A 16,414-nucleotide genomic window follows, 5' to 3' on the forward strand; every position below is an offset into this window, starting at 1 on the left:
ATGTAGTTCTTGATCTGGGTATTACTTCTACTGAAAATGAACAGCTGGGGATATTGATCAACAGAATTATCTGTCCAAACATTTTCTCCCTTAAGGTCAGCATGAAAACTCCTCCAAGTATTTTACAAAACTCAAGTCCTAAAAAGGTTTCAACACTTTTCCCCAAGGACTGCTAATGGCACCTATTTATGTTAAAAACATCTCCCTCCACATCATTAAATGGAACCACCTTACAGACTAAGTAAAACTAACATGTAGCCTAATTCTAAAGAGTAATAAGACTGCTTATCTCTCATGCTGTGATTTCTCCCTAACTGCCAAGATACAATTAAAAATTGCAATGCCCAACATTTACAGAATGAAGAGTATATTACATCCAAAATATACATTAAAACAACACACAGAGCTCATTAATGGCTCTTGATCAAAAATGATGCTAAATCAGGATATCTTAGATTATCAAATCTAACTGATAGCATAGCAGTATATAAATGTGATTTCCTATTCCTCTCACCAAATCCAGTAACTTATCCATAACTAATAACTAAGAACTATCCAGAACTAATAACTAAAAAAAACAATAAATAAGAAATTATTCATAAGTTGACCTATGCTATAGCTTAAAAAGTTTAACATTGATATCTTATTTTTGCTTTAGCAGATTTTTGTATTTTGCATATTAAAGTTTTTCTGCATATTAAATAACACCATGGGAATGGAAAAAGCTGAACAAGCTGTCACTTACTAAGGCAACAAGAGAATTTGAATTTACTTTCTAATTATTTTAATTAATGTTAGTACATCTTGTATTTAAAAGAAATATTGATATAATTTGCATGTGTACTAAGATCTTTTACTACAGAAACTGAAGGATTACTAAGCTGCCTAAAAACTTGTGCTAATGAGACGTTTTTTATATCCTTCATTTTCTACAAAAAATTCTTCACAATTTAAAGGCAGACTGCATTTACTCATCACATAACATTAACTAATGTGTATTGGAAAATATGAATTTTCATTCAAAGTTGAGAAGTTAAATAAAATTCAAGAGAAATATTTAGGAAACTGTGCTGAAGAACAAAGCTGCAAAATACCATAAAATATTTTAACAGAACATATTAATTAATAACAAAGAAATAGATAATGTTTCATTAGCTAATCAAAACAGTAAGGTGATATATTTTGAAATCTTGATAAATTGCCTCTAATCATCCTCTAAATTTTGATTTATTCACTCAAATAAATTACTTCTGATCATCCCTGTTTAAACAAAACCTAGGATTTTTCAAAAAACACTATATAATCTCATAAAAAAATCTATTTAACATCACTATCTAACTACCTTTCTCTTTTGATATACTAGTTTTTAAGGGGTAAAAATCCACTATGCAGATATTTTTACTATTGTAGTGTGCACTTGCATATTTATCTGCAATAATGGTACTTTTTAAAGACATGTGCCCTATAATTTCAGTTTCTGTATTTCTTTTAATGTGGAAATGCATATTTATTTAAAAACGTGACTACCCTAGTGAATGTTTTATTGTACAGTCCCATCTAATTTTTTTATTGCTTATGAATCACAGAATCTTTTGAGTTGGAAGAGAACTACAAGGATTATCAAAGTCCTCCTCCTGGCCTGGAACAGGACAACTCCAAGAATCCCATCCTATGCCCAAGTGCATTGTCCACATTCTTTTCGAATTCTGTCACGCTTGGTGCTGCGACCACTTCCCTGGGGAGTCTGTTCCAGTGCCCAAGCACTCTCTGGGTGAAGAACCTTTTTCTAATAACCCACCTAAATCTCCCCCAACTCATCTTCATGACACTCATGAAACTATGTAAAAGGTTCTAGTAGGGACATTATATTGAAAATTCTTTGTTTTATTCCTATTGGCCCTTCCTTCATTTTGCCTTATGTGCTCTACATCTATCTGTAAAAAAATGCTCTATTACACAAATTTTGAAATACTATAATATTTATTTTTCTTAACTTTAATTTCTCTTACAGTAAGGGTATGACTAAGGATAAACCTTTGTTCTGAACTTTCCCATTTGCCTCAGGGACTCTGGGATTCCTAGGCAAGTCTTACTAGCAAGACCAAGGCAAAAAAGACATTGAATAGCTCGGTGTTACAGATGTTTTGTGTCCCAAAGTTTGCTGCCCCATTCAATAAAGAGCCATCATTTTCCTTAGCTGCCTTGCGGCTGCTGCTGCTGTACTTGTGGAAGCCCCTCCTACTGCCCTTTAAACACCTTGCCAGATTCACCTTCAGAGCTGGCTTTCCTAATCCTATTTCTGCATGCTTGGACAGTGGTTTTAAATTGCTCCTGGGTCTTCAGTCCCTGCTTTACTCTCCTGTCTGCTTCCTTATCATGTTTATCAGGAGTTTCTTTCTCATCCACACTTGCCTTGAGCTGTTTGCTTGATTTTCTGCACATCAGTTCTTGAGCTTGGAAGATCTGATTCCTGAAAATCCCCTAGCTCTTCCAGATCATCTGTCATAGGATTCTTTCAAGATTTATGAAAAGGACAAAGTGTTCTCATGCAGCCAGGACAGTGCAGCTTTTTGCCTTGTTCTCTCCATTAGAACCTTGAACTCCACTATCTCATGGTCACTGCAGCCAAAACATTTCCCAGCATTCAGATCCCCAACCTGTCTTTTCCTTCTTGTAAGTACAAAGTACAGCACAGCATCAACCTTCATCAACTCCTCAATCATCCGTGCTGGGAAATTGTCACCAATGCACTCCAGAAACTTTACTGCTTGTTGAATGGACTGCTTTTGCTCTGCTGTGCTGTCTCTAGCTGATATCGTGGTGGTAAAGTCTCCCCAGAAGACCAGGGACTACAAACATGAAGCTTCTTCTAGTTGTCTGAAGAAGGCCTCATTTACTTTAATCCTGAGCAGTGTCTGTAGCAAAATCCCACAACAACATTGCTTATGTCTATCTACTGGCTAATCCTCCTCCTAAACTCTCAGCTGGCTCATCATCCATCCCTAGGCAGAGCTCCAGGTATCCCTACTGTGCTCTCACACACAAGTTTCTTGTTGCCCTAACCTTGACCTTGCTCAAGATTCTGTTTCCACCCATTGCAGCACTCAGTCATGTGGAGCATCACATCACATCTCTGATCTCAATAACATCTCAGCTCAGCAATTAAGGATGCAAATCCCTAATTTATCCCTTTTGTTCCATTTGCTGCATGTAGCACTGCACAGGCATTTAAGAGAGGCACTCAGCTATTTCCATGTAATATGTGACACTGTGTCCTCTGCCACTATGTAAAACTGAAAAATATAGGGGTTTGCTGTCATTTCCAGGCTATGGATATATGGATGTATTTCAGAGCTATGGATAAAACAATTATGGACTTTAAGTGGCACTGAGCTTCTAGCATCAAAATAGGAAATTCCCATGACATCAAACTTTTACATTGGAGAACAGCCAGTGTTCATGCAGCAGCACTTTTGGGAGGATGCTTCAAGTGAAAATTACTTGTCCACATGAAACTTCATGACTCTGCCTTTAAACAACAGTCATATACATCTTCCACTAAAGAAAACCTATTTGAGAACACTACAATAGGATCTGTGCTATCTTCCATTTGTAGTGTTAGCCAAATATATTACAAATTGCAGAGGAAAAATGAATAGAGTTAAAATTAAAGCAGAGGGTGAATTAAAAATAAGACAAACAAACAATACTTTACTGACTTCTACAGGTAGTAGAAATTATTCTGAATTTTAATTGACAGGATAGAAATAGAAATAGCAATAACTATTCTTGTATAGAAAATTAAGCAAGAATAGCTAGTCTATTACTATGCAAATATATGTCATTAGGCAGTTAACAATTGCATTTTTGCAGATGCCAATGGACTTGAATGACAATTATTATTCAAAATTATAAGCAGCTTTTCACTGTATCTTTTTTTAGAAAAAGAAGATCATGCAATAATTTGTTTCAAGCATTTCCCTTTGTCCTTTTTTGACACTAACTATTTTGACTTTGTATAACAAAGTATGTTTCCATGGTATAATAAACTATATTTTCAATAAATATCATTCTAGATTAAGAGTTGTCATGTTCACCATGTCTCTTCTTATGTTTTCAAATCTATACTCACATGTATAACATTCATAATACGCAAAAATGACCCAGGAGTCAGTAGTCATAAGAAGATTTCATTCAGCTTTACAAACGAGAGGAACTGGAGATACTGCAGAAATCTTAATATCTATTTATATCTAAAATATATTAAATTTTTATATCTATTCCAATTACTTTTACTTAAGCAAAAAAAGATTAAGAAAGTTGCCATGTTGCCATCTCTATCATGTGGTTTCAGTAACATAAACCTACTAAACAATTAAAAGAACAGTCATGATTTCTTTATTTTTTATCAGTACTGATTTAAAGACAGACTTTTATCCAGATTTTTGCTCCTAATCAACAGGTTTTCTATATCACCAGAAAAATAAAGAACTGCTTCCAAGGACAAGCAGTGTTTTTCATATGAAACTTAATAAGGTATGAACAACTTAAATGATGCATTTATTGTTAATGGTAATAAACTGTGCTTGAACAAATCGAATCTCATTCCTAAACCCACATGCTACATACCTAGTCCTCAAAATATCCTCTCCTAAATAAGAGGATAAATGCCTCATGATTAAAAGGCATGCAATTATCTAAATGTAATATATTTTGGAATCACCTTTTCAGTAGCCACAAAGAAAACTCTCAACACCACAGAATTACATAAATGAGAAACTTCATAGTCTGGAAAGTGATTAGAAGTATAAAGTCAATTTCCTGATGCATCTTAGTAAAAATTTATTTTCCATCCTCATGGATTCCTCAAAATACTTTATTTTCTACAGCAACCTATGTTTCTGTGTATTTCTAATTGAAACCCACCAAAGACATTACCATTGGACTCTCAGGTTACACCTGTTAAAAGACTGACAGGCATAAGGTCTTGGTGGACAGTAGCTGCCTTGGTAATAATTTACATGTTTTGACAAAAATTGGGTAGTTTATTTACACAGTTGATACTATCACGACAAATTAAGCATACAGATGCATTTCTTTCAGAGATACAGGGCAAGAATTTTCAAAAGCTTTGAACCACTGACAATGCTTAACGTATCTTTTGGAGTATCATGTAAACTTGCCATTACTGAATTGAAAAATAATGTGCAGCTGACAGAAATGCACAGACTTAACTTCCCACAATCTTCTAGACTGCTAATGGTCTGCAGTGTCATATCTGAAAAACAGCTTTTAACATAGCGCTACTAAAACTCATCATATATGGCTGCAAGACTGGTCAAGCTGCCTTTGCCACGCTTGCAAGCAGTAAATCTGCAACTCAACACTTAGGTCATCCACAAGAGGCCAACTGGCTCAGGATGTAACCATCAATTACTTAATTTAAATAAAATTTTAGGCTATGAGAAGTTGCTCATCTGGAATTAAATGTGATTTTTTTTTTATTTTAATGATTCAATGCAAATTCATACTATCAGAAGAAGAATAATTCTAAATAGTAGCACTTGCTACCTTAGATGGCTGTAATTACCAATACTGACAACACTGTGTAGCTGTGCAAGACTGCAGACATAAACTGAACACCTCATGTACTCATAATTAATGAGAAGATATTAAATTGGTGTTTCTGGTCTACATAAATTCATCGGGAACACCTGAGTACACATATACAGACAAACTACTATATAAATACAAGCATACATGCAAAAATTAGCATACTGCAGTGAAACATTGCACACAAACGTTTAGAAGGCTCCCTAATTGAAGAATTAGTGGGATTTATACACATAACTTGTTATGGTGTCCATTTCCAGCAATTTCCTCAGCTGTTCATAAAGGCAGCTGACAGGGTATATGTCAAAAATCAAATTAATTTGGCCAGAAAATATAGAGAAAAATAGTTCATACATATAATTTGACAATTATATGAACCATCTGTATAAAGCACTATTTGAAGTGAACGGCACATGAATATAATATTTAATTAAAGTAAGAAATAAAATTTCATTTATACAGGCAGAAGATTATATTAACAATTATACCCTTAAAGTTGAAAAGGCAAGTTATTGTGGAAATGAAGACCATAAATAAATGATGAAGAGGCAGAACATAAAAATAGTGCATCATCACTGAACTATTTTGTAATTTTGTTATATCACACATAGAAATAGGCCCTAATTGTAAAAAAAACTGCAAAAGAAAATAATCTGAAACCTCAATTCTTCATTTAATCAGCTGACAGAGAAATAATGTTTTAATCAGTCATAATTCAGTTATCCTGCCAGGTCATTTTATCTTTGTGTATTTTTGTGTATTTTTATTCATACATGTGCACCCATATAAACACAGCAGCAATATATACACATATATATGCAAATAAGATACACCGATGATGAAAGAGAAACAATCTGTACAGATAGAGAGGTACAAAAATTCAGGCTGAAATAAACTGTTTACACTCTAAGATGAAAATCTAGGAAAAACCCCAATCTAGATGAAGAATACATGTTAATAAAATCTGTAACTTCTCAGACTTATTTGTCCAAAGCATGCTATAAACACTATTTCACCCAGGAAAAAAATACTAGGACAAGTTTAATTCTGAAGGTACTAAGTCCCAGAGAGACCTCTGAAAAAAATACTGCTTTATTAAATCTTATCTCAAGACATGGCTATAAAAGCATTGTCAACAGCTCCAGTAACTAAGCTTATTAAACTTTTATCTTCACATGGCTTCTGCAGCCACATAACAGCTGGAAAACTGATAATAAAGAAATTTAATCCATCATTTTTACGGATGAAATTAATACCTGTCAAATTCACTGCTGACAATTTAATATAATAGATTTAAATTAACTACTCTGTTTCTTTTTTAAAGATAGCTCAGAAAAACAAGATGACACTTCTAAGTACTGCAAAGTTCAAGTCAATTGTTGTACATAGAGAACAATTGCAAAGTGAATGCTTTATGTGCAATATGCATCACAGAACCAGTTCTGTGTAAGTTTAAGTACAGTTTGCTTCTGATCTGAGACAACAAAAATCCTAATTTGAAAGAGCAAATATCAAAAATCTGTGAAAGGTGAGACTTAGAAATAATTCCAAAATTTTTAAAAAATGTATTGTACCTCAAAATTATTTCTAATGAACTAAATGTGGATCAGTGTAAGACAACATTTTAATTAAGATCATAAATTCTAATTAATAAAGCAATCTTAATCTCCAGAAAACTGCACAGTAACACCTAATGAATAGACTAATTAAAAGTGTTACAAGTATACATGGCTCTATTCTGCACATTCATTTAATTTTAAAAGATAGAAGGTAAAAGCTCATGACAGGTAAATCAGATGCAGTTGAGACAATACTGCAAAAGGGAACACAATCCAACCAAACCTAAAAAACTAGCTCAAATGGGAAGAGTAAAAGCTCAGAAACTAACATTGTACTTCAAAAAGCACTTTCCTCAAAAGGTTAAAAAAACTGAACTGAAATAAACACAAAATGGGCAGATTGAAATCACCACTCACAGTGCCTCAATAAGAACAGATGGTTTGTTGTTGTTGCTTTTCTGTTACTTTGCTGCTGTTACTTTTCATCCACATTTTTCATCCCAGTAGTGAGATTTCTAGTATGTTAATTCAAAAAAGGGTTGTATCTCTAATAGTTTGCAGTTATTGTCTTTAGTTAAATGGAGCTGTTGCTAATTTTGTACAATTTTTGTAATTTTTACTACTACTGCACTCCCTTTGTGATGTTGTGTTGAGGCTTTCAATGTGATACAGCATTTCAAAAATCCAAGTTCTTTGCAACAGACAATTTGACATTTTTCCCCACTAGAAAAGCTGTTCCTGGAATAGTGAAACCGCTTGTAAAGCCATGATGTCTCTTCAGGATTTATGTATTGACACCTTGAACCTCAATGTACTTACGTACTGCCACCTTGAACCGTAAAAGGCAAGGGAATGAGAACTACAGAAAAGTGTCAGAACTCCCACAGAACAGCCAGGTTTTGCTATGAGCTGAAAACACCAAGCTCAGTGAGAAAATGAACTTTCAAAGAATCACAGAAAAAGCTGAGCCAGAAGGCACAGTCATGGATTGCCAAGTCCAACTCCTAGAGATTCCCCGAGTACCAGAGCTAGAGAAAGAAAAAATACTGTCATACCAGACTTACACAGAAAAGTCTCAAAAGCAATGGAAAAATAGGAATTATTGTCTCAAAAGGAAAAGAGGTTTCAGAAGATAAGAGAATGGCAAAGGCACTCCAAGTAAAAAAATGTTTTGAACATTCAAAATGGCAAAGGAGCAAAGTGCATTGGATATGGAACCAGGCCTGAAACTTAGATACCTGTGACTGAAGATGAGTAACAGAGTACTGAAAGTCATCCAAAAAAGCCATACAGGAAAATAAGGTGCAGAGAGAAAATGCACGAGACCTGCTGAAACAACACCAAGGGCAAAGAAAACACAGGACTTCTTTTGAAGATTTAAATAGTATCAAAGGGAATCACTTATAAGAAAAAAAAAACAAGAAAATGGAGACTCAAAAGAGATGCATAGTCTGGGGAGAGTGGTGAAAGAAGAGTTTTATGACTGCAGTTTGAGGAACAACCTCCTTCAAAAGCTTTCAAGGACTTCAGCAACAACTCTTCCAATTGAAAATACAAGAAATTTATGTGATTTTTTTGCTAGAAAGAATTTCAGACAAAAAAAAAGAAAGAAAAAAAGAAAAGAAAAGTGTAAGGTTCTGACAAATTCATAACAGCAAAATATTTAAGAGGTGATGAGGGCAATAGGAGAAATGTGAGATCATCTCCTGGTCACCAAACTAATAAGATAAACCAGCAAAAGCTCAGGAACAGCAGGAGACAAAATGGATGTGAATTTACGAGTCAAAATGAAAAATAGTTAACTCCCTAGGATACTAACTTAACTTAAGCAAATGAACCTTGATAAAGAGAGCAGCAGTTCAATATATTAGATAAAGGAATTTAACATGAAATCAAAATTTACACTATATATTCCAGAAAAATAACCAAAATCTTAAACATACTATGTTATTTCTCAAAACTCCTAAAGATACTGTTATTTCTCAAATCATAACATGACAAAGGTGTCATGTTATTGTCATAAATTGTTAAGATAAATACAGTATGATATGTGTTGTCCTAAACTGTTATTGGAAGGAAAAGATTAAAAGCAGAAGAATGGTGAAGAAGATGGTAGATTCACTCAAGTAACCTTGCAGCTGGGATAGAAGATTAAAGTATGAGAAATCCCATATATTATGTTCACTCCTGTTTATCCTCTGTCTGTTTTGGGAAGTAGAATATCTGTATTGAGATAACAGAAGTGTTCACAGAGACTTGGAGGCACTCTCATGGACAAGCCTGAGATAGCTGTCCTGAGAAAGAGATCAGAGGTCAGAAAACACAAAAAGCACAGGAAGACCACAGTAGGGTGGTACAGTACGTGGTAAATGGGTACAAATAGCAGCCCCACTGCCCATCAGGATGGGCTGAGCCTGTGCTGCTCCTTGTGTGTCTCTGCTGCCCAGGGGCTGCTTCAGGGTCCTCCAGTTAGAGAGGTAATGAAAAAAATTAACTCTGTATTTCAGCCTGGGTTTGTGGCTGTTCTGGACACCTGCCTGTGCTGACACACACCTGGTCAGAAATGTAATGTTTCAGTTTATTGGAAAAATGATGCTGACACGTGCAGTCTCCGGTAACTGTCTCTGCTGATCTCGTGAGGTTCTCCACAGGCTGTCTCAGACAGGTGATATTGCACCCCTGAACTTGTAGCCATTAGATGCCCTTCTCACAGGGCTGTAAAATTTGTTTTTTTTTTTCAACTTTGTATCTGACATAATCCTTTTGGTTGATGTGGCCCACTACTGATGACAGGCTAAGAAAATACAGCTGTAGTAACACTGAGGGCATGATAATTTTCAGTTCCTCAGCCTTCACCTAGTCTTCAGGTGAAAAGCATCCCAGAAGAGAAATGCTGGAAAAAATACTCCACCTGCAACTGAGCATGGAGTCATATTTTCTGACAAAGGGTGCACATTTTGTTTTTCTTAATTTAATTAAAGTATCTTGGCTTATTACGAGGTAGAAATAAAACTCTGACAGTGCAAATTAGTCCAGGAAGATTGAACATCCTTTTAGATTATATCAGAACATAGCAAATTCAAAGTATGACATGAAAACAAATATTCACCAACTAATCTCAAGCACGGAAGGACAGTCCCAGAAAAGCAGGCCTAACAGCACTACAGGTTCTCACTTAAAACTGAGGATCTGCCAGAGAAAACTTCCAATGGATTTCTACACTGTTAGTAATCCTTCCAAATGAGCACACTGATTTGAAAAGTACTTGGAAACCTTTGGGACATTTTCTGATCTTCTTCAGTCACAACAGGAAGTTTCTATAACAAAAACCCCTGAAAAGTCAGTAGGGCAAGCCATTATCAAACTTCCTCAAGTTAAACAAGAGAAGAATGGTGCTATAAGACAAATGTTATTGTTTCAGTTGCATTTGGTAATTCAAAGTGAAGCCTACAAATGAGATATCTCATTAGTTTGAGCAGATGGATCAAAATTAAAGATTGAATCACCAATTCCTAATTTCCCAGTAGCCAGGAAGAGCTGGAAGCCTTGCAGAGGATGAATGTTGAAAAATCAACATAAAAAACTTCTCGCCATCTGTCAAAACACATGCCTATAGAATGCAACTACTCCTACCAACCTTAGCCTTAAAAAATGAAAATACACGTACATCTAATAAAAACACATGGACGTGTATGTAACTCCAGCCAAACCTCACACTCCAACCTACAATATGACAGTGACACATCAACATGAATTCCATAAGAGTAAATTATTTGGTTCTGCTATGATAGAATTCTTTGAGAATGAACAGAACAATAAATAAACAATGCTGAATTTAATTCATTAAGACATTCCAAAGACTCTGGTCAAGAATCTTAAAAGAGACATTTTGAAAGCTTGATGGCCACAGGAAAATCTACATTAACTCAAGCAACTTTAGTAAGGGCAAGCATTTTTCTCTGGTTCTGGTATTTGTTTCTTGCATTTCAGTATAAAACAGAACAGAGGTTTTAGGCTCTCTGGAGCATTGCTAATGAGATCTGTGTCTGTCATACATTATTGCCTGAATAGATATATAAAATCTCAACCATGTCCTGAATGTCATACAGATACACAACTCCTATGGAAATTTTTTCTTAAGTATTTGGGGGGAGGACATAAATACGTCTTTTAAAGAAACATATTTAGAAGCAATCACAGCTTTGTTAAAAAGCATATGAAGTTTGCACATATATAATGTTAATAAATACAAGTTTTTTGGATGACACAAGCTAAGAAAGGTAACAGAGCATGATGATAACAGCCTATAGTGAATGTGGATGCAAGGTAATTGGTTTCTGGAAACTTATAAAATCAAAGGGCATTCTCAAAATTGTGAAAAGACACCAAATAAAACCTTTCTAGTGTAATATTAATCATATTTGCTCATAATATTAATCTTCCACTATGGGGCAGACATCTCAATGTAGCTATATCTACATGACCTTTTTTTTCCCCCACTTTTTAAACATCTGCAGTTGGTCTAATGATTAGACAGATCATTTGTTATACCACGTTGATTAAAAGGAAAACTCCAATTTTTTATGTGGTACAGTACTACACATTATAATTATACAATGAGCTGATGTGCTTGATTCGGCATTGTCAAAGCCTGTATACTGGTACTTTTGTATGATTCATTTCAGGTTATGGTATTTTTTTTAATAAATATCAAGACCAATATGAATTAAATAGTCCCAAGAAAAGTCCAGTGTAACTGGTTGCTATTTACATGTTCTAAATGAGAGTTCTGCAACACAACAGAATGAACACTTTCAAATAAAGAAAATTTACAACCATATGAATTAAATTAACCAAAGTGTTCTGAAATCAAGCCAGCATTTATATAGCAAGGGAAACCACACTTCTGCTTTGTCCAAAATTATACCTATATGACTGTTGGTTTGAAATACAATTTTCAGAATGGAGATCAGCAACAGTGTCCTTTGCTGAAACTGTAACATTAAGCAGACTACAGTTCTTTTCACCTCTTAAAACTGTAGCTCATGCCTTAAAACAACATGCAATACTAGCACAAGAATTAAAACTATTTTCAAGAAAAGCTACATAAACACCTCCTACTAGAATTGAACAACTTACTGTACTTGAATCTTCTCAAATAATATCATATATGTTTTCAGTCACTTTTTTTTCCTCAGCATGAAGAAGAGGAGAAGAAAGGTGCAATAAATATGCCAAAACAGCATACAGACTCCCTGCTGGGAATCCAAGATACATTACTTAGCTACTACTGATTTAAAGACTCTGACACTTGCACTTCAGCAAGTGAAAATAAAGAAAATCAAAACAAGAAATGAAAGATAAGAAACTAAATCCACTTCAGTGCAATTTGGTAATGTTTTTGCATAATTGACAATGAGGAGAAAACAAACAAAAGTTCCCTTGGTGCTGCTAAAAAATTTAATTAAAAGTCTTCACTCAGGAAAATAACAGTATTTCCATAAGTAATCTTCATGAAAGTTTTCTGAACGTAACAACAATAACTGATATCAGCAAGAGAAGATAAGTGGAAGAATGGAGTTAAAGCAAGGCAGTGGGGCAGAAGGACTAGAAGGCTGTTGCTTAAGTATTTTTTTCCTTCCCAAGTCATAAATCAACTGCCCATCTTTCACAAAACACAATGAATTCTTTTGTGAAAAGCAAAAAATGTGCACTTAGCACAGGACAGAGATTCCCTCTTTTATATAAATGTTATTTACTGAAAAGTCCCTTCAAGCATCAAAGAGCACTAGCATTTGTTTTTGCTTTGAAGAGGTGCCATACCTACTTTATGTGCAAAGTTCTAACAAAAATGAGACATTGTGTGGGAGTAATTCAGGACCTCAATCATAACAGAATGAAAAAATACTCAGGCAAATGAGTTAGGCCCATATTCTTAGTTGAGGGAAATGTCAGACTTGAAAAGTCACTGCAGAAACCTCTATTGTAAAGCAAAATGAAGTATTACTTCCTCTAAAAAGAAAACAAAACACAAACCCCAGGACATTTCAAATTACATATGCCGAACCCTTACATACCATGTCTTGAACGCTGAGTAATTCTCATCTCTCATCTCTAACACAAAAGACTAGAATTTGAAAGATACCGGAAAGGCTAAAAATAATTAAGTGCTTAATTTTTGATTTTTTTAATCTTTAAGTGTACCTGTTGTAAGGTATCTAAAGTACTGACTTACTTTGCCTTGTAATTTTTAAAGAAGTGACATAAATACACATTAATTACTTTATGGATATATAAAGTACTGGGAATTTTGACCTCTGTTAGAAGCTAACACTATTTAGTCAGTTTATATTTTCTTGCATGCTGTTTCTATGAAGTATTTGTAGGGTTAGAGGCTACCTCTGAAGTGACATATCATAAAATAATAATTCTTAATACATCATTGTGATGATTTAACTTTTTATGTATGTTATGAATGGAAACTAAACTAAAAAATAAATACCTGGTGCCCAGCCATTATCTGCTTCAGCACACTTTCATAACATACTTCATCCATATGATTCAACTGTTGCACCTGAAAAGCAAATATTACATTCATATTAAAATAATCTCTATCTTTATGGAGTATCTACTATGTATCAAGCAATTTAGAGTGATCTGTGATAGATAAATTTGATTATGTAATTAAATTTACAGTATATCAATTCCCATTCCAAGAACAGCATTTTGCTTTTAAACTCAGAAATAAAACATGAAATTACATAGATAAAGTATGAGTAAGGGCAGTTAATGCAAAATTTATTATGTGACTTTGCTGTTGTTTTTTAATAACCAATGAGAAGTAACCCAGTTCTTTAATTTATCTGTTTCATATTAAGGAATCGAATCTGACTTCTACAAGATATTGAGGAAATATCAATTTAATATATCTTATCTAGGATTAAGCCTTTTTATTTGGTATATAAAAATAGTTTTTACATTGCATATATATGTATTTCTTTATCTCCAGGAAATTACTGATAGTTTTTTTGCCACAGAGAACAGAGATTTCTTCAGAGCTGGGTCATGCATAGAGAACATTGTGAGCACCATGTAGAGAGTTTCCAATTATAAATAAACAAAATGTTTAAGAAAAACTCCAGTCGAAATAAAGAGGATTCTTCAAACTACTCTAAAGATTTTTTTCTATTTCTTCAATGCATTACAATATAAATAGCATATAGCTACTTGAATGCACCTCAGTATTAACATTGTGACAAATCAAAATAAATAAATAAAGTCCAATATCATAGTAATATTTCCATTCTTCATTTGTGCGTTCACATAACCAAATTGTTTTGGCACAAAGAAATTTTCTATGAAAGCAAAGCAGGTACATACTTCAAAATGGAAATATAATACTTGGACTTAATGCTAGATAGATGAAAGCTGAAAAACAAAACTTTAAAACAGATTTATAGGTAAGAGAACATTTGTCTTCGAAACCATACAAATATAATAAAAAAACGAGAAAATATGGGTATGTGTGCTAAAGACAAGCACTCAGTCTAATCCTTCTTAAATTGAGAAGTTAGCATTTTACCAAATATATTTTTTTCAAATAATAGCATGTGAAAACCATTAAGAAGAAACTTACAAGAGCAGTGCATAAAGACACATGAACATATATGCATACGTATACATACTATAAAATTAACATTACATATTCTTTGCATTTATATCTAAAGACAAAACCATAAACATGCATAAAGAAAGAAGACTGATAGTAAAGAAAAATATCTGTCATTAGCAGACCTTGACTGAACAAGTCAAACCTTAGTCTTGGTGCCATATGCTCCAAGAATTTCAACATAGAGAGTTTTAAGAGCTTTTCCAGGTAACTTCTATGCATACTAAATACATCATGCTGTCCTTGCCTTTAAAAGCTTGCCTACAGTATTCCCATGGCTCTGTAAATTGCTAATCAGCTCCAAATTTTGGCGGAGTTTTGTTTGGGTTTTTTTTTTTGATTCAGGATTTCAGCAAACTGAGGCAAAGCATTTACCTGAAGTAACTAACAGCCCTCTGTCTCCTTGCAACTCATCAGTGTGCCTACAGACATAGCTCTGACTGCACTTGCTGATGGTCTGCAATAACAGCTTTTGATCCTGGACTTTCTCACATTGCTTTCCTCCTCTCATGAAGACCACAAGGATGTTGATATTGGCAGTAACTAGGCAGCTTTAATATTTGTATTATCCTGAATACAATCCTTTTTCAAAGAGGATTAATACTTCTACTTTTTGCTTGCTGTAACTTGTATTATTTTGATTGTAAAATACATTTTGCCCTGTGAAATTGTAATGATAATCTTCTAAAAAAAAAAAAACTCCTGGCTGTGGTATTATCAAAACAGTCTGCCAGGTATTCACATTTCAGAATAACTATTATCTCCTAATATTTCCTCAACTCCTTATGCTTCTCTAGAAAATTACTGGTTTTTTAATAATTTAAAATTTTACAAGATTTATTTATATATTTAATTTTTTGAATCCTAAATACATTCTAAAGTGAGTATGAAGAAAGGGAGTATTTTCTCTTTTCTTACTATATAGTGAAAAGAAACTAAATATTAGAATCAAGTAGCAGTGAAAGATGAATTGAAAGTAATAGCAAGTAAGAGTGAAGGTATTAAAAGCAATTAATGAAGATTAAAATATGCAAATCATGGTAAGCACCATATGGTAAACTAGTCCTTATTTAGATTTGAAACATCCCCCTACAGTTGCAAAATAAGTTCCTCTCCTGCACTGCAGATGGAATGACTACTTAAATAACCTAGTAAGAAAGGCAACATCCATTTTTACAAAAACTAAATAATATTTTATGATTGATAAAGCTACGAAATTAACTTTTGAATGAAAATGTCTTGATTTCTATTAATTTAAATCACAGGTGAATAATATTTTTTGAAAAGTTTAACTACATAAACCTTAATTATAAGATAATGAGATGTATTGGAAATCTATGTAAAGTGTTTGTATAAAGTCCTGTATTTAAAGAACTATAATTTATGTGTCAAGTGTCACTGCACTAATGATTTTTAATAGGCATATTATACCTGACTATTGTCTTAATGCTTCCCAAAATGAGCAATAGCACAAAGAGTAAAGAAGCTTACTTAGGGATCACTTTAAATACACTTTCTATCAAATATATACACATGATAATTAATGACTTAGCATGCTAAGGTTTTCATCAGT

General features: G+C 33.7%; 1 protein-coding gene across 5 annotated transcripts in view; it reads right to left on the reverse strand.

The window, feature by feature from the left end:
* ASCC3 (activating signal cointegrator 1 complex subunit 3) overlaps window positions 1-16,414 on the reverse strand; it is a 249,939-nt gene that overhangs the window by 129,183 nt on the left and 104,342 nt on the right. For all 5 annotated transcript variants that reach the window (XM_085574922.1, XM_085574920.1, XM_021533823.4 and 2 more), the window contains exon 13: window positions 13,675-13,746. In XM_085574922.1, the coding sequence (XP_085431048.1) occupies window positions 13,675-13,746 (72 nt within the window). The remainder of the gene's footprint in view (window positions 1-13,674; window positions 13,747-16,414) is intronic.

This window comes from Lonchura striata, chromosome 3, assembly GCF_050655825.1.
Source record: "Lonchura striata isolate lonStrDom1 chromosome 3, ASM5065582v1, whole genome shotgun sequence".
Classification (NCBI taxonomy): domain Eukaryota; kingdom Metazoa; phylum Chordata; class Aves; order Passeriformes; family Estrildidae; genus Lonchura; species Lonchura striata.